The 19,147-nt window shown below is 41.2% G+C and overlaps 1 protein-coding gene and 1 non-coding gene across 11 annotated transcripts in view; both read right to left on the bottom strand.

Moving 5' to 3' along the window:
* The window catches only part of LOC140632168 (pantetheinase), a 34,218-nt gene extending 15,381 nt beyond the window's left edge, over positions 1-18,837 (bottom strand). Inside the window, exons 1-7 of one of the 10 annotated variants that reach the window (XM_072823922.1) lie at positions 18,658-18,836; positions 13,180-13,319; positions 12,709-12,763; positions 9,040-9,222; positions 8,725-8,862; positions 5,112-5,360; positions 3,458-3,588 (exon numbers count right to left, since the gene is read on the bottom strand). In XM_072823922.1, coding sequence (XP_072680023.1) covers positions 3,458-3,588; positions 5,112-5,360; positions 8,725-8,862; positions 9,040-9,222; positions 12,709-12,744 — 737 coding nt within the window. In that variant the 5' untranslated portion in view covers positions 12,745-12,763; positions 13,180-13,319; positions 18,658-18,836. Of the gene's footprint in view, positions 1-3,457; positions 3,589-5,111; positions 5,361-5,624; positions 5,684-8,681; positions 8,863-9,039; positions 9,223-9,324; positions 12,463-12,708; positions 12,764-13,179; positions 13,320-18,657 lie in introns of those variants that run through there. The other 9 variants (XM_072823954.1, XM_072823927.1, XM_072823935.1 and 6 more) reach the window with 9 other exon arrangements.
* LOC140608737 (U6 spliceosomal RNA) lies at positions 1,027-1,130 on the bottom strand. Its single transcript, XR_012010715.1, has one exon. It is a non-coding gene; the product is annotated as a U6 spliceosomal RNA (small nuclear RNA).
* Positions 18,838-19,147: the final 310 nt, after the last annotated feature.

The following is a 19,147-nucleotide window of genomic DNA, read 5'->3' as shown; positions in this document are numbered from 1 at the left end:
TAGCCATCTGAATGTCTTCTGTGGAGTAATGTCTATTCATATCTTCTGCCCATTTCTTAACTGGGTTATTTAGCTTTGGGTTTCATAGTTTTTTGGTGAAGTCCTTAGGATTTTCTTTATACAAGACACAGCAGCAGCAAATGGAAACAATTTTAGTTCTTCCTTTCCAATTTGGATGCCATTTATTTCTTCGCTTGACTAATTGCTCTGGCTAAGACTTCTAGTAGTACATTGAATAGGAGTATGGAGAGTGGACACCCTTGTCTTTTCCCTGATCTTAGAGGGATTCTTCAAATTTCTATCAGTATGCTGTTAGCTGCAGGCTTGCCATATATGGCCTTCATTATGTTGAGATGTGTCCCTTTTATATTGACTTTCTTGATCGTTTCTATAATGAAAGTATGTGGAATTTTGTCAAATGCTTTTTCTGCATCTATTGAAGTGATTTTATGATTTTCATATTTCATTCTATTAATATGGTGTATCACATTTTTGTATTACTTATGTTGAAAAATTCTTGCATGCCAGGACAAATTCCATTTAATCATGGTCTCTTATCCTTTTAATATGCTATTGAATTTGGTTTCCTAGTATTTTGTTAAGAACTTCTATGTCTGTATTCATCAGGGATATTGGCCTGTAGTGGTTTTTTTTTTTTTTTTACCTTGTGGTATCCTTATCTAACTGGCATCAAGGTAACCCTGGCTCCATTAAGTGAATTTGGGAATGTTCCCTCCTCTTAAATATTTTAGATGAGTTTAAGAGGGACTGGCATTAACTCTTCCTTAAATATTTGTAGAATTTATCTGTAATTCATTTGGTTCAAGCTTTCCTTTGCTGGGAATTTTTTGATTACTGATCCAATCTCCTTAATCATTATTGGTCTTGTTAGGTTCCCTATTTCTAGAAATCCATGGATTTATCTTACGTTGTCCAATTTGTTGTCATATACTTATTCATAGTAGCCTCTTCTCATAATCTTTTGTATTTCTGTGGTATCACTATAATGTCTCCTCTTTCTTTTCTAAAAATATGGAGTGCTTCAGGAATTTGCATGTCATCCTTGTGCAAGAGCCATGCTAATATTCTCTGTATTGCTCCAATTTTAGTATAGGTGCTGCCAAAATGACCGCAAGCAAAATTATTGTTTAATGGGTATAGAGTTTGAGTTTTGCTAGATAAAAAGGGTTCTGGAGGTGGGTGATAGTGATGGTGGAATAACAATACAAATATACTTAATACTACTGACTGTACATTTTAAATGGTTAAGATAGTAAACCTTATGTTCTATATATTTTACCACAATAAAAAAAAAAATTAGGAAAAAAGAGACCCTTGGAGGTTAAGAAAAGGGAAATCTTGTTCAGGGAACTAGTCAATCTGGTTGGAGCAGAGGCATCATTAGGGATAGAAAAGGGAAAGGGGAATTTAAAAGATGCATTTGGGATCATAAAAGAGCTCAGCACAAAAAGCTAAAAACTTACTTCAAATTTAATAGACAAAAGGTTTTGAGGACAGAAGTCACATGATCTGAATTTTCCTTAAGATAATAGGCCATTAGGGTATAGAATGTATTAGAATGATAAGAGACTAAATACAGGGAATCATTAGAAAGCTGTTGCAATAGCTCAGATTAAAGGAAACAAGGAAAAAAAAAAAAAGAAAAAAAAAATAAAGGAAACAAGGATTGACCTAGGGCACTACCAGACAGTATGGAAAAATGGAAATACTGGAATGCTTGTTAATGTTTTCTTTATTCTTTTTTTTTTTTTTTTTTAAAGATTTCATTTACTCATTTGAGAGAGAAACAGAGAGAGAGAGAACACACACGAGCAGGGTGGAGAGGAATAGGGAAAAGCAGACACCCCTATGAGCAGGGAGCTTGGGGCTCAATTCCAGGACTCTGGGATCATGACCTGAGCAGAAGGCAGACAGATGCTTAACCATCTGAGCCACCCAGGTGCCCCTGATTTCTTTATTCTTTATCAGGTTACCAGTAGTTGTCCCAGTAAGTAATTTAAAAAGCAATCTTCAAAAGTGAGACCCTACTACATGTAACATGTAGCCATATTTATTCTCTCTTGGCACAATCTTTAAATAATAGATGGTTAATAGGAGGTAGGTTATTGAAGAAGAGCTGAGAAGTGTAAAATAACAGTTAAATGAATGGAAATTTAGCGCTATCTCCTGGCAATAGTAGTAAAAGCTTTCTTTGAGTATCAAACCGAGACCATTAGATAGATCTACAAATTGGTACAATTAATATAAGCAAAACCATACCAATTATCAACAAAAACATATCCTTGAAAAAGACCAAGAAGGATGAGAAACCACATCTAAAAAATTATCTTAATGCATTATATATAAAGAATGAGTATTTGACAATTCTTCTCTCTCGTTTGCTTCAATTAATGTCTGAAATACCTAGGTATTAAACACAATACATCACATCACTTGAAACATTTAGCCGAAGTCTTTTCAGATCACCACAACTGGTAGAATAAGTACATTAAATAGAATTCTGGTGTTTGGGATTTTTTTAAACAGTCCTGATAACATATTTCCCTTCTGTCTCTATTAATCTTGAAAGTCCATCATATATCCAAATATATGCACATTTAAACTGTATCTTTCAGACTGTTTGCTATATCCAATAAAGACTACAAAATGCTCTTAGAACACACACCCTAAAATCTTAAAAAAAAAAAAAAAAAAGGAACACCTGGGTGGCTCAGGTTTAGCGCCTGCCTTCAGCCCAGGGTGTGATCCCAGGATCCTGGGATCAAGTCCCACATCGGACTCCCTGCATGGAACCTGCTTCTCCCTCTGCCTGTGTCTCTGCCTCTCTCCCTGTGTCTCTCATTAATAAATAAATACGATCTTAAAAATAAAGTCTAGACCTGGCTTAAACCACTTCCGCAGTTCTGCTACATCATCACTTTAAGCTCTTAGGACTTCATACACATTAACCTCATTCAGCTATCTTATTGACGTAAAAAGGAAAATTTTAAATCCTGAACTAACACGTGGCTCTATTTTGCCATTTTCTCACACAGTTTCCAAATTATGGAAACACGGGACAACAATTTTCTGTTCACTGGTAAGAAGTCAGAAAACTAAAGTTTGATTGTTTAGTCACCTTTAGTCATCTTTGACTCACCACTACCCCTGTATCCCTAAGCAAGTTATGCTATTCTCTCTCCAGGTTCCTTTTCTCAATGGAAATATATTCACATTGAATTTGATGATTTCTGTGTTACCTTCCTGGACTGATTTTCTGTGATTTCACAACTCATATTCACTTTCCTAATAAATGTATCCACAGGAGATGAAAAATAATAAAATGGTCTTGAACTTAGAGTTGACAGTGGATCTTACACAGTGATCTTCTACAAAGTCCTTCCAGATAAAGGAAGTTCATGTTCATGATTGAATTGTCCACCACCTATTTCCTTACCTTTTAGGATTATTACAAGGGATCCAGTTCACTCCAGGGTCTGGGATATCCTCCAAGTATGGGTAGATAGTTTCCCTGCTAAAGTTCCAGCCATAAATACCATCTTCTGGAGTCACAATAATATGTGCACCCTGTTAAAAATGTAGCTCAATTAAAATATTTCTCAGGTAAGAAAACAATCCAAGAGAGGGTCTGTAAAGGAACCTGAGAAACTGAATGGATTAGCAACAGCCATCCAGGCCTTTTCTTTCTTTCAATCTTAATTTTTTGTGTTCTGTATTTTTATAATTTTTTTTCACAATTGCATAGTCTAATCCCACCACCTTTTCTCTATAACATTTTCATTCTTTCTTAAACATCAATAGCTTATTGAAAGGTTTGCTATCCACTGCGGTTGTTAAGCATAAAACCAATTCTTCTCAAAATCGCTCCCCCCATTCCCCCCCAACCCCCCCCTCCCCCCCCCCCCCCCCGCCCACTTCAGTCGGGTGTTGTATTACAGGATTGATTTATACTCAAATTCTCCATTTTACTTCCTCCTCTGCTCCAACCTTCCCTGCTCTCCAAATCACTCTGTAAAAGTGATTCTGGCTTCTCAGAAGGAGAGCACTCAGACACGGATTCCCCAAAGGGTGCCAAGCCCAGAGGTACACCATGAGCTCACTGGGGCCCCTTCAGATGGGAGAGTCACCCTGAAAGCTGCTGCAGCTTTTAAGAAAATAGTTGGACTAAGGATGAAAAAGGACCTCAGAATTCTTCATAGTATTTAAAATGTTTGTATTGTATAAGAATGTATATTGGTAGATAGGAGTTACATGTATGTATTCATGACTCATCACACTTCACATAATCTCCCTCTATACCTGACCTACAAATATCTTGTTTAAATCATATCCATTCAGGGACGCCTGGGTGGCTCAGTGGTTGAGCATCTGCCTTCAGCTCAGGGCGTGATCCTGGGATCTGGGATTGAGTACCCCATCGGGGTCCCTGCATGGAGCCTGCTTCTCCCTCTACCTGTGTCTCTGCCCCTCTCTCTCTCTTCTCTCTCTCTCTCTCGCTGTCTCTCATGAATAAATCTTTAAAAAAAATCATATCCATTCAAACCAGACCTTTATACTTAACCCTTCATTCAACCCAAGAACTCACTACACATTAACATATATAGTTTATCTTGTAATTAGAATGAAATATGAAGTACATAATACATATTGTTAAGTAATTTGCAACTTAACTTTATTTTGGTGTTATAAACTAATCCAAAAACCCACACAAGGCTAAGAGCACAAAAGTATACCAAGGCTACTAATACTCACTGCACAGTACCTGGTCCTGATCCACTTATCCTCCACTCTCTACGTATAGTGAAAGAGAGCAGCAGAGCTGCTGAGCATATAGCAAGTTCCTCAAAGATCTACTGCCCCTTAATGATGATGAAGCTATTATTTTCTTAATTTTATCTCACAATTAGGGAAGTAGAACAGTATCCTTGCTGTAACAATTTTGAGAAGGAGGTAAGAGGTAGGAGTACAACAAAGTTGTTGGCTACCTAACATACATGTTTTCCAAAAGTATAATTGAACTTGACAGGGACCCTGTCTCCTAAGACCCCATCTTTCTCTTGGTGGAATCCAGAGTGCTTGAGAGAAGGTACCTGGTTTGCTGCTGAAGTGATTGCTGCCTCCAACAGGTCCAGATTTTGGTTCATTACTGCCAATGCCTCTTCATGGGACACTGGTACTAGGGTGGCATTAGGCAATTTCACTGCATGTTCATAAACAGCTGCAATAAATGTATCCCGGGAGCTGACTTTTATGACACAGAGAACCAAAACTGCCACATAAACCAGTAACCGAGAGGTAATCATGCTGAAGTCAGATGACTGCTGATAAAGAGAGCAAGTCTTGATACGTAGAGAGAGAAAACACAATTAATCATGTGATTCCCAAGAGTTAGCACCTTAAAATAAATTATCAAATCTACTCAAAGCAAGCCTTATGGTTTTGCACGATAGACATAGATGTAAACAAATCTTATATAACAAAGGACCCTTATTGCAGGGATTTATGAGGATCTAAAAAGGAAATGTATGTTTTAGTTTGCTAGGGTTGTCATCCCAAAGTACCCCAAACTGGGCAGTTTAAACAACAGAAATTTATTATCTCACGGTTCTTGAGGCAAGAAGTTTCAGAGGAAAGTGTCGGCGAAGTCGTTCCTCCTGAGGGACTGCAAGGGAAGGATCTTTTCAAGCCCCCTCTCTCTGCATAGATCTCTGTCTTCTCCCTGTGTCTGCACATGGTGTTCTCACTGTGTGCATATCTGAGTCCAAATTCCCCCTTCTTACAAGGACACCAGTCATTGGATTTACTGCCTATCTTCCTCCAGAATGACCTCATTTTAACTTCTATCTGAAACAATCTTATTTCCAAGTGAGGTCACATTCTAAGGGTACAGGTGGTTGGAACCAGAATAGGTATGATCATATTAACTGTCATTAACTAATTGCCAAGACACTCTGTGTGGACAAGCTTAAGAGTTAAAATCTTAGGGAGGTCCTAGTGTCAGAGAGGCCCTCAGACTTTTGTGAGATTTCCCTCTAGGAACCCCACCAGATCCTCTGGGAGAACAATGTGGAGACAAAAATCCCTCTGCCTCATACTTCCTACAGTGGGAAGAAAAATATTCCCAACTTTGAAATAAGCCCAAAACATTTTGTTCTCCTCAACCAAAGGCTGTCCTCAAGGGAAACCATTTACCAAAGCATAATTAGCCTGGGCAAAGGGAAAACTGCAACTGTAGCCCTCCAAGCCTTCCTGTTTCAACTTAGGGGAAAAGAAAAAAGTTGAGAAACCCTAGCAAAGGTTACAGCACAGGGGCCCAGGCTCAAGACAAGATAGAAACTTAATCACTGACTTTATAACCCTTCTCCTGTCCTCACATGTCATACCATCTCATCAGTCTGTAATTGTGGCCTACTTAGCATGTACTAGTCAAGAGAAGGTCTTCAGATGAACACCTGCAAGATTTGAGGTAGAATGCCATTGGCTGAAACTGCGACTGGATGGGGACCAACAACTTCCACTCTGGTGCCTGAGCTGCGTCCTCTGATCACTACTGTCACTACATTAGCTTTGCTAAGCCACCAACTGAGTGCCAAGCTACCCAAATGTGGCCTTTCTGCTCATACAAAGGAGAAAACATGGGGAAATTGTCTCTGGGGGGAAGAAACAATTTACTTCTACCCTTTCAACATCTTCCGGCTGGTATGGAGATTAAATTGACATGAGACATACTAACAGGAGAAAAAAATAAAGTTTTATTGAGTGTGCATGGAAGCCCCAAAATGAAATTGAGACCTAAAGAAACAACCAAGGCAGGCATTTTCAGACAACAACAAGGTTCAGACTACTTTTTAGGTAAAGAGCCAATAAATCTGGGACGAATTGACAAGACAAATGGACAGGGCCATCCAGGTGCCCCAGCTTATGTATTTTCAAAGTTAAGCCTGTGGTTCAATTAATCATGCAATAAAGAAGAGGTATTTTTATGAAAACAAAAGAAAAGCAATGGTTAAGATTAGATAAATTATAAAACTGGTTTCTGAGTTCTGAGAGTAGCTAGTTTAGAAGATTTCTAGTTATCAGGCTAAGCATCTTCAAATAGGGTGAGGGCAGGCAGTGGCAATCCGGCAGACTCTTTTGGTTTGTAGGTCAAGTGTGTCTGGTGACCTGAGTGACAACAGGCATGAAGATGATCTATATATGAGTTGTTATGGTGATTTCTCTCAAGTTTACATAAAGCTGTGTATATTTAGTTTGCAGAGCTCCAAGAAAAGAGGAATTTTTACTTATGAAGTGATTCCATGTCAAAATTACAGGAAAAAATTGGAAATGTTAATTAGGAGTTGTGACCAGACATTGAAGGAAACTAGAAAAAAACAGGATCTAGTCTCATCAGATCTAGAATCTGATATCCATAAAGGTATGTTACTTAAATATAATTTTTCTCTTTATAAACACTCTCATTTTATGACCAAAGGTAGCCAAATTAAGACTGATTAATTTATAAAATAAATATGGCGGGGGTGGGGGGAGCAACCTTGGCCTGATTCTATATAGGAGTTCAGCAAGAATAGCAATTGATCATTTTAGACTCTTAAATCGGCCTTGTTGGAACTTTTTTTTTTTTTTTTTTTTTGGAACTTTTTACAAGGAATCTCTACATTGAACTTTTAACAGCCTCTTGAGGCCAGAAGCCAAGCCAAATATTTGCCACCAGACTGCATGTAATACTTATATATTTGGGTGAGTTCCTCTCTTGTTGAGGTCTGCAAAACATTCTGAGGTTCCTGTACCTGCCAAGAAGTGGCATTCTTTACCTGGAATGTTTAGTATTACTTGAGAATACTTCCCATGTAATAAGTGCAATTAGTTTAATGCCTCTGTTTCATGATGAGAAACAAAATCATTGAAGTGTTAGACTGTAGTCAAAAGATGTTATTTTAGAACTTGATTTTGGGGGGCACTTGGCTGGCTCTGTCAGACTGACTCTTGATCTTGAGGTGCTGAATTCAAGCCCCGTCGGGTGTAGAGATTACTTAAACATAAAATCTTAAAATAATAATAATAACTTGATTTTGGGAAATTTGTCAAAAAATATCAAAAGCTTCAAGCATTTAATTAAAGAAGGATCACAGATCATTATAAAACTATGTATTTATTTAGACAAAGTGACAAAAGATTTTAAAGGTAAATAGAGAAGGTTACATAATTGTAAAAAATCTTAGCTCTTTTAATATTAAGGACTATCTTCTTGAATGAGCAAAGATTTGATGAAAACAGAGCATAAAATCTTTTTCTAGGCAGATTACATAAGAAAATTTTGTTTATAATTTCTAATAAAAAGCAAACCAATCATCTAAGAAAGCTTTTTTAACAGAGAAAAATCAAATTCTAATTTTCCAGCAATATTCTTTTGATATTCAAACTAACTCTTGGCCTCCCGCCGCCGCTGCGCTCTCCGGGGCTCTCCGGGGCTCTCCGGGGCTCTCCCGGGCTCTCCGGGGCTCGGGGCGGAGGGGGGGGGGCCCTGCGGCCGGGCCCGGCCCTCGGGGGCGGAGCCGAGCTGGGCCCGGAGGAGGCGGGGCCTCAAAGCCTGTGAGTCCGCCGAGGAGGGGTGCGCGCCCCCGCCCCCGCCCCCGCCCCGCCCCGGCCGGCGCCCGCACCTCCTCCCGCCGGCTGGCACCGCCGCGAAGCCTCCGGCCTCACCGAGGCTCCTCTGGTGCCCCGGGTCTCGGCCGACGGGCCAACACCCACCCCGGGCGTCCGCGGATCGCGGGGGCGAACACTCTGGTTTCTTGTCGCAGTTTTAAGATGCTGCCTCGGAGGAGCTGTTGCGGGTTTCGACTGTAAGAGAAAACAGAAGACACACACACAGACACACACACACACACACACACACACGGAAAAGAGAAAAAGGAAAGGCAGATGAGGGCCAGAATCTGCCTGTCGGGCCAGGACCAAATAACCTGAAATGACCTAAACGATGGAGTTCCACTTGAGGAAGCTTGATGAGCAGGTTACCTTTGTAAACCCTGAGTGTCCTCCTTGGGTGAGTGCTTGGAGCAGAGTAGAAACTTGGGAAGTGACTTGTGGGTGAAGGAAAAGCTGGCCTGGGGCACTGAGGTTTGGGGCCGCAGGCGTCTGCGTCTGCGCTGGAGGCCGGGGCACTGCAACTTGGTAAACTCTGAAATTTATGCTGAGTTCCTGAGTCAGGGAGAACAGAAGAATTAGGCCCTTTGCTTCAAGAACTTGCCTGATGTGGACCGGCTTAGAGGCGTCTGAAGACCCATCCTCCAGGCCACACACTTGCAGCTCTGGGATCTGCCACTCGGAACTCCCTGCCTCAGCAGACAGCTGTGTCCTGTGAGCAGCCCACCCTTCCTCTTCTGCCGGCCAGCACCATCCCCAGCACCATCCGCTGTTAGGAAACGGCTCTGTGGACCCCGCGCTGAGTTTAGAGGCTGGGCCCTGGTTCCTTAAGCCTCTGGCGACTCTTAACAGTGTATTGTGGGATTTGTTTACCTGTCTGCCTCACCCAGTTGGTTTTAGGGCACGTACCTTAAATTTTTTTTTTTATTTCCTGCTTGGCATATTGCCTGGCACATTTTTCTTGAAAGCTTTATATAAGCTTTTAAATATTCAATCTTTACAAAATCAGTAGAATGCAGCAGGTACTATAAAGCAGATACTGTTACATATCATGTCTCAGGACTAAGCTTTCTAATAACCCCACGAAGAAATGGTATGTGCAGTAGGACTTTAAAGGACTAAGAAGTAGTGTTTCTGTATTTCATTTTTAAAATAATAATGCAGAGGCTCTTGGCTGGCTCAATCAGTAGATCATACAACTCCTGATCTCGGCCTCATGAATGTGAGCCTCACATTGGGTGTGGAGTTTATTAAGAAAAAAAAAATGTGTGAGTCTGAAAGTTTAAAATAAATAAATAAATAAATAAATAAATAAATAAATAAATAAATAAATAAATAAATAAATAAATAAATAAATAAATAAATAAAATAATTATGCCTGCTGATGGCAGAAAACCAAAACGATTTCCAGATGGGTTGAAACAGCTTGTTAAAGTCTCAGTGGGTAGGAGCACCCGGCTGGCTAGTCAGTAGAGCATGTGACTCCTGTCCTCCCAGTTTGAGCCCCACTGTTGGGTGTGGAGATTACTTAAAAATAAATCTTGGGGGGATCCCTGGGTGGCTCAGCGGTTTAGCACCTGCCTTCGGCCCAGGGCGTGTTCCTGGAGACCCGGGATCGAGTCCTCAAGTCGAGTCCCATGTCGGGCTCCCTGCGTGGAGCCTGCTTCTCCCTCTGCCTGTGTCTCTGCCTCTCTCTCTCTCTCTCTGTGTCTCTCGTGAATAAATAAATAAAATCTTAAAAAAAAAAAACAAAAAAACTAACTCTTAAATATACTTATCCTAACCTTAGCTATATATAAAATTTTTTTCAAAGGAGGTTTTTTTTCATAAATCATGTTGTAATATTTATTTTTTATTTTTTATACTTGGTTTTTAAGTTTTCCCTTTCTAAATAACTAGATTCACTTCAGGAAGAATTATTTTTGCCCTCAACAAAAATGTATTGCCATTCGTCATACTGTTTCTTACCAAAAACATCTATCTCACAGGGTTGTTTCCCTTATAATTTTTAGCAGCTTTAGTCAAATATGTTAATTACAACTTTTAATCCTTAGAAATTTTAATTTCTAGTGAAAACTAAGTAGTAAGCAACAGTGAATTGTCTGTTTTCCCAGCATTTTTTAGATTGGCAAATTTATGACTATATTTCATAATTTCTAGAAACATGTGTTTCTTCATAGTACAATCTTTTATTAAAACAGAACAGAACATCTTTACTAGCAGACCCAAATTTTTAGTTTCTCTAGAGTAATAAGGAAACCACCAGTAGATAAATGTATGTTCAGCATTTAATGTTTATTATTTCATGTTATTTGAAAATGACCTAGATATTCAGTGAACTTAACCTTATCACTTATCACTTAGCAAACCTTCAAGGTTTCAAGTTGCCAAAAAGATTTGGGGAAACTATTTTAGGTACAGAACAATTTTGTTCCAACATCCTGATCTTTTATGTCTATAAAGCATTGAGAGGAATAGGCAAGATTTTGAGATCAGTAAAAATAGGTGGGTTTTGACTTGTTTTTAGAGTTGCATTTCTAGTTGTATAGAGATTTGTAACACAAAGACAATTGTCTTTAATTCCCCCTAAAGATTTGGATTGTAGCCTGAATATCAAGGGATTGACCTGCCTTTTTTACTAATATGAGATGTTTAACTAAAATGGAGATCAAAAGTTTTATGCCTTCATAAATTCTGTATAAAGCATTTTAGTAAAAGTTTTTTTCTAAGTATGTAATTTAACCTTGGGCTTTTTATTATTATTAGGCCCTGAGAATCATCCTTCCACTGATTAATTGCAGGAGGGCTTAGGAGAAATTTTGGTGATCTGTTTCCTCTGTGAAGGGGGGCTGGGCTCCAGGGGGCCTTCTGGTTTGCCTAATAATCATAATATAATCAGGAGCTGAAAGAAACTTTCCTTAGCAGCCAAGTTCTCTGTGATTGGGGTTTCGAACAGCCATTAACATTTCTAAATCCTCTAAATTTGGTAGGATCTTTTGAAAGTGGAGGAAAAGGGGCTTTATAATTTAAAAGATCTGTTGCTGTTCAAGAGACATGATGAATTCTGTGGGGGGGGGGGTGGCGGGCGGGGAGGGGGGGGGAGATGCATAGTTCTAAGATCCATCTGCCAAGGTCATTGCATAGAAATGCCTAAAGCTGGCAGACCCTGATTACAGCAAAGCAAGCCCTACTCCCTGTCCCAGGTACTTCTGCCAAATTTACTTCTTGGCTTCCAGCATTTAGAATAGCCTGTATACTTTGAGCTTGAGATTAAGCTGGACTGCTGTCTAAAATAAATCTTATAAGGAAAGGGAAGTTAAAACTGACAGATCGGGTCAGATTTTAAGAAGGGAAATTTGCAATGGATATAGACATTAATTTTTGCCTTAAGTCTAATTTCTGTTCTTTATCTTGTCAAAGGAATCCTTTTAAAGCTAGCTTTATACTAATAAAACAATTAAAAGCTCACCATAAAGACTTTTTTTTAATTTAGCCAATTTAAAGGATTCATCTTTCGGCCATTGATCTTACCATGGTTCTTACTATTTAATTATCAATTAATAGTGACTCAAACCAATAAACCTTTTTATGCTTTGACCAAAGATACAAGAGGGCATCCCTAGAGAGGGATCTAGTTTGATGAAAACCCCATGATCCAAAAGTCTACTCCCAAGAATAGTCCAAGAAAGCAAAGACCTTCAGGGCCAGGTGGGAAGAATGATGTGGTGTATCAGGTGTCTCCAGTCTCCCATAAAAGGGTGAAGCTTCCAGTCCCAGACCCGCCAATCTGTGACAGTGGGCAGGTGCTACTGGAATGGGATTTTTCGAGCACTTTGTTAGTGCTCGATAAAGCAAGCAATGAAGCAATGAAGGTTGAGATGACAAAGGCTCTTACAGTCTAGGAGCTCTTAGGACAAACTCCCCTGAGAGCTGGCACAACTGGACAAAGAAAATGCTGCCTATAAATGGATGTCTCCGATCCCCAGTCTATTCAACTGGCTACCTTAGTGTACCCCAGTAAATGCACCCCAGTAAACATACCCTCCAGATGGCAGAAACCAAAGAGAATATCCTCATTGGTCACAAAGCCAAGTTCCTAGGACATAGAACAAGACAAAAAGAAAAACTTCATCCAGTTTTTACAAGGGACCCACAGCAAAGTATGTCTAAACAGACACTGCCTGATGAGAAGCATGAACCCAGCACTGTGTGAGGCCCACTTGAACAGCTGAGAGGGCCTATGCCTGCCTTCTGATTTATGGTAATCCCCTTTAAGACAAACAACACAAAAGACACCACAAAGGAAAACAAAAGCCATCTGGGAGGAAATGGATCACTAACCAAACAGTACTCTACCAAATTTTTACCAAGAGTCGCTAAACTAAAGGAATTAGTTCTACAAATATTTTCTCCTGCTAATTTGAGAGAAAGAGAAAAAGAATGTCATCACTCTCCCTCCACCAGACCCCACAGACAGAGATTCCAGGAGACTGAAAGGGTAAGAAATCTTACCTTCCGCTGGCTGTACGTCAGATTTCCCGAGATCTCAAAACTGCAGACCCTTCAGAGCAAATATCCAGCGGAAGCTGACCCAGCTGGCTACGCCCAACTGCAGGGGAGGAACCACTTCCTCTGCTGTCAAGGATCTCCAGCTGATAGAAGAATGTAAGGGACATGAGCCAGATTAATGGGGGGGGGGGGGGTAGTTTTATGACACACACACAGAGGTCCAGTAATGACATGGAGACCTAAATGACCAAAGGCAGGCAGTTTTTATACTTCTTAGACAAAGAGGCAATAAATCTGTGAAGAATTGACAGGACAAAGAAAACGACTTGGAGAGCTTCAATTAGTAAGGAATTCTGGACAGAATTTCGGCCTGGTAGTAAATCAATAAAAGGTAACAAGGGTTGTTTATACAGCCTTTTTCACGACAAATTTCCCATGCATGACAAGAAGAATCTCTTTACCTCCTGGTGCAGAGAGGCCACCTTTTACAGAAGATATTTATTTCTTGTCTTCTGAAGACAAGGAGAAGTCAGTGTTTTCTTGCACTGGCTGTTTCTTAGGGAACTTTTATTTAAAATAATCAATATGCCAAAGTGGCACAGTTCTGAGTGGCCTGCCTTGGAGCCCAACAAAACTGTTCTGTGGAAAGGAGCCTTGATTAATACCACCGGACTCTGCAAGGATGCAGAGGATTGCCTCTCTAGAGGGAGAAGGGGACATCCCACTGCCGGAGTAGGAAAGAAACCCACCGTGTTGGGACATTCACGGATAGCACCCCAGAGGCAGCAGGCCCCAGAAGGAACTCCACAGGGATTTGTGCCCCACCCCCAGGGGAAAGAACCAGAAATAGGGAAGAACAAAGACTAAATAGGATGGGTGCTGCCTCTTGCACTTCTCTGACCCTAGTACCTAGCAGAGTGCCTGGTACTCAAAAGACCCAAGGCATCACTTAAGGAATTTTGCCTAGGACTGCCACTTGTGGGACCCAGGAAATTTAACAAAAATCCCCTGCCCCTGGACAAGCAGAGCAGGACTAACTCCATTTTGTGCTGCACCCGCCACCTCCTGTGTGACCCCCACATGACCTGCTTATTGCTTAAGGCGCTGCCCCCCCCCAGTCCAGCCGCTGGGCACACCCTAATCGGAAATGGGCTCATAACAATGTCACCCCGCCTTGTGCCCGCCAAAACTCCGCCCCGATTCTGACCAGAGTAATAGGCCCGCTCAAGTGGATATATAGGGGAAGGTGTAATGCAATTGGCCACCTGCGTGGGGACCGACATGCCTGTGCAACTTTCTGCGTATCCCATTGGCCACTGGCCCCTATAAAGCTGCTGCGCCTCTAGGTCTCGGGGTCCAAGTCCCTGCTCCACTGTGTCGGGTGCACTTGGACCCAAGCTCGAGCTTGTAAATAAACCCTCGTGTGTTTGCATCGGTGTCGGCTCCTTGGTGGTTTCTCGGATTCGAAATCTTGGGCACAACACCACTCACTTGCCAGAGGACTTTGGAGACTTTACTTCCCTTATCTCCTCAATCATCCAGCTAACCCAGTTGATCCAGTTGATGCTCTCTGATTCAAGGGAAGTCAGTGCCAGAAACCAATCATGGAATTACAGGTTTGGAATTTCAGTCCCAACCCTGACCTCAGGGGAGGAGACAGGGCCTGGAAATTGAATCAAGAGCCAATGGCCAATAACTTAATCAAGTGTGCCTATATGATGAAGGGGTTGGGAGTACTTCTGAGTTGGCGAACAAGTGGATATCTGGGGAGAGTGGTGCGCTTGAAGAGGGCATGGGGCTCTGGGCCCCTTCCCTTGCCCTGTGCATCCCTTCCATCTGACTGGTCCTGAGTTATATTCTTTTTAATTAAAATGATGTTCAGAAGAAAACTATAGGCCCATGATAACATCACTTAGGGCCCCAAGTCAGTAAAGGGCCCCAAGACTTAATGCCTCACCTGTCTGTAATTTCAACACCCCAAGAATTCACTACCAATCAACACAGAAATTCCTGGTCAAGGGCAGCCCGGGTGGCTGAGTGGTTTAGCGCCCCCTTCAGCCCAGGGCGGGATCCTGGAGACCCGTTATCCAGTCCCGAGTTGGGCTCCCTGCATGGGGCCTGTTTGTGTCTCTGCCTCTCTCTCTCTCTCTCTCTCTCTCTCTCTGTCTCTCATGAAAAAATAAATAAAATCTTAAAAAAAGAAAAAAATTCCTGGTCAATTCTAGAAAATTTACTGGTAGGTAACCTTGCCTAAACAATGCATCCTCGCTAATAAATTCCTTTTTTCTTTTTTTTTTTTAATGCCATATCTCTGCCTTTAAAAACTGTCACCAGCTATGCCCCAGGACATCACCTTTATTGCTCACCTGCTTGTATTCGCCAACCTTTGTCCCACATTCTTCCTTAAGCTCTTCTTTCCACCTTATCTTAACTCAGGCAAATAGAAACCAAAACTACCCCTCAGGCAATAGTGACTGCCCTGGGAAGATCTCCAGCCAGCCCAGACCAACAAGACCAGGTAGAACCTAATCCCTGACTCACAGCTACACAGACCCAGACTCAATGGGCCACCAACTACCTTTGCTCATTATAATACTAAAATCTCAAAAATAAAATAAAATAAAATAAAATCTCAAGAAGCAGCACAAACCTCATTTACATAACAGGTAATGTATGGATAGGCATGTTTCCTTAAGGCACATGTGCTACCTTATGCCTACTTTTACATAAGATGAACAGGCCTCCTACTCTAAATATTCATTTTAACCCTAAGTAAGGAGAATCCATTCACCTTTAGCTCAGAGAGTCACAGCTTTGGAAGCCATCCCTCATCATCTCCTTATTTGCTGGAAACCTTTCTTTGTGTGACATTTCAACCTGATGCAGTTTCTAACTAACCAAGGCACAAACCTGCAGTGGTTCACTTAGAAAACCTGTCTCTTACTTAGCTCAGGGGAGCTCCCCTCTATTTGCTAGATGAGATGCTGCCTGATTTGTGAATCATTTAATAAAGCCAATGAGACCTTCAAGTTTACTTGGGTACTTTTGTTTCATTTCGTTTTTAACCGATTTCATGGCAGCATCAGTGTCTGAAGCAAGATTCTGACTGCGTTTGGAAACAGGGAGAAACACAAGTGTGGTGCTCTGTGACCACCTAAGTTCACTGTCTCTATGGCTGTTTCTGAAAGCCATTGGCAAGTCACTCAGTTAAGCTCTGCTCTTTTTTTGCATTCCAGCTCCTGACCTAATTGGCTTTCTAGTCCAGGGTTAACATATCTGTCTACACTAACGGGAGATTCTAAGGGAGCGCCAATCCTTAGCCCTTGGCTCAGTCCACAATTCAATGCTGGAATTTCTTCTTCATTTCCAACCTGTGGTCCCCATTCAGTGTGGTTTGCAGGTTTCCCCCTTTCCCCAGTTCTAGTCTGCAAGTCTCCGTAGTGGATTTTGCTGGTTTGGCCCACACTGGGAATTGCTGGTATTGGGCACAGCCTTCTCTTGGCCAGTCCACAGTGACAACTTGTGGTTACTGCTGTTGCATTGAGCTTGTCTTGTTTTGAGTAAACAAAGGCTCAGCTAATGGGATCCTTAAAATCAGAAGTCAAGTGTAACCACCTTCCGGCACACTTGCTTTTTCATATCTAAAAACAAAACTACGGTGCCAGGAGCTGTGACGGTCTACAGAAATGGTAAAAATTTTACTAAAAAACACAGAATTATCATGGCCATAATGGAGAATGTTTCAGTTAGATAAGGTCCTCTAAGGAATGCACTTGAAAGCAAGGGTTGCCAAGGTCAATGAAATGGGATACCTGTTTTAATTGGCAAGCAGAAGCCTCCAAAAAGCTTCAAAATTCCAAAACATTGTCTTTGAAAGATCCATTGCAAAAAGCTAGTGCAAAATTAAATATATATCTGAGGTACTTGTAGGGACCGAGGGCAGGCTGCCCTAAAATGCACCACTTTGGCATGAACATTATTTTGACTTAAGAGCAATCAAAACCCAGCAGATCCAAACTCTCCCCCTCCTCCCTCAACTGCCTCCCTCTACTATGAAAACAGGTATTAATGGAGATTTCTCTTTACCTAATAAATCTATCTGCATAAAACGGCAAGTGTTGTTTTCCAAGCATCTCAACTTCGTGCTGATGATCCCTCTCCCTTTTGTATCTTCAGGCCCCTCCCCCTCTTCTTAGCTCCCAGAAGCTTCATATAAGTCTTTGGAATTTCATGACCCTGTGGATCCCTGTACCTATGAAATTAAATTGGATTTTCACCTGTTCATCTGCCTCATGTCAATTTCTAGAGGAAATTGAAGGACTTGAATAGCAGAAGAAATTCTCCTCCTCAACACACCTTTGTAAATATTAGCTTTTAATGCTGGAATATTAAAAGTTGGAATAGATCCTGAGTTCTTCTAGTGTCCTCCAATGGCTGGCTACAACTATCCAAATTAGCATTGTTAAATTGTTCTCTCACTTTTCTGACTTGGAATCGTTTAAAAACAAAAACTTCCCTTTCTCCTGAAGCTCTACAAACTGAATATAAACAATTTGATATAAGTTTCTGAGAAATCACAGCAGCTCAGGTGTAAACCATCTTTGTGCCTCTTGCTCTGTGGGTCACTCCGTAAGATAGCTGTTGGGCCGGTGGGATCAAGAGGGATCCGGAAGCACCAACAAAATGTTGGCGGACCCCCCACCTTGTTGCCCCCACCTCAGAACTTTCCCATCACCAGCAGACCTCCCGAGGACGTGTCATCAGGGGGAGCCTGGACCTATGCAGGAAACCTGAACGGTACTTTACCCAGACCCCATATAAGGGCATGGGCAGTTATTGCCCCCAGGCCAATTTCACCAGTAATAAACCTAATACCTATCACACCATACAGAACTCAAGCCCTTACTCCCCCCCTCTTTAAAAGCCCGTTGCCCTCCCCTGCGCCCACGACTTGCCCACTCTCTCCCTCCCCTGCGGCCGCAGAACCTCGCCAGAGAGCGCGTCCCATTAAAAATCTGTTTCGACCAACTTTTGCCTGGTCTATTTCATTTCAATACCGATCAGATTAAACCTGACAATAGCCTGACATATAGAAATCTTCTCTACTGGCTACCCTTAAAACTCAAAAATTGGTTTATAATTTGATCTAATCATTAACATTGCTTTTCTTCTGTTTCCATAAAAATGTCTCTTATTTACTACCTGATTGCTTGAACCATAGGCCTACCCTTGAGAACACACCTGCATCACTGCCTCTAGAAATGAGTTTAACTAAACTGACCGATTGTGAGGACTAAGAGACTGGTACAACAAGATGAAACAATCTACCAACTCAATTTCAGTGTTGCAAGTGAGGAGTTTTCTGGTAAACTGCTACATTATTCCCTTAAATAGCTAAGGGAAAACTCTGGTGGATACCAGAGCTTGTGTATGGGATCCTGGACAAACTGTCAAAAGCCAGTGAAGAATGAAAATTCTTACCAGAATCAGTTCTTCTGAACCTCTGTCTGTGGTGCTCTGTCTGGAAAGGAAAATATAATCTCACTGTTGTCCCTTCATTTCCAAATTCAAGCCCATTGTGGATTTTTCTTTTCTCTCCTAGGTATAGCAACTGCCTTTTTGCTTGTCCTGTTTTGGATAACTAGGCTTGGCTTTCAGCCTGCCTGGTATATGCAAATTGTTTCTTTTAGCTACCTATGGGAGTGACTTTAGATTTGTGGAATCCAGTATCCTTTGGACTGTCTTTGGCGACCTGTCAGACATCCAAGGGGTTACACAACGCTGCCAGAAATACTTAAAACTATGTACCCATGCAGCATTATTTACAATAGCCAAATTATGGAAGTAACCTGTGTCTGTCAATAGATGAATTGACAAAAAGTAATATATGTATATATACAATAAATGTTGCTCACCCATAAAAACGAATGTAATCTTGACATTTGCAGCAAATGGATAAATCTAGAGAGTA

Source organism: Canis lupus, chromosome 1, assembly GCF_048164855.1.
Source record: "Canis lupus baileyi chromosome 1, mCanLup2.hap1, whole genome shotgun sequence".
In the NCBI taxonomy this organism is placed as follows: Eukaryota; Metazoa; Chordata; class Mammalia; order Carnivora; family Canidae; genus Canis; species Canis lupus.
The sequence above is the reverse complement of the archived record's forward strand: the minus strand, read 5'-3'. Positions and strand labels throughout refer to the sequence as shown.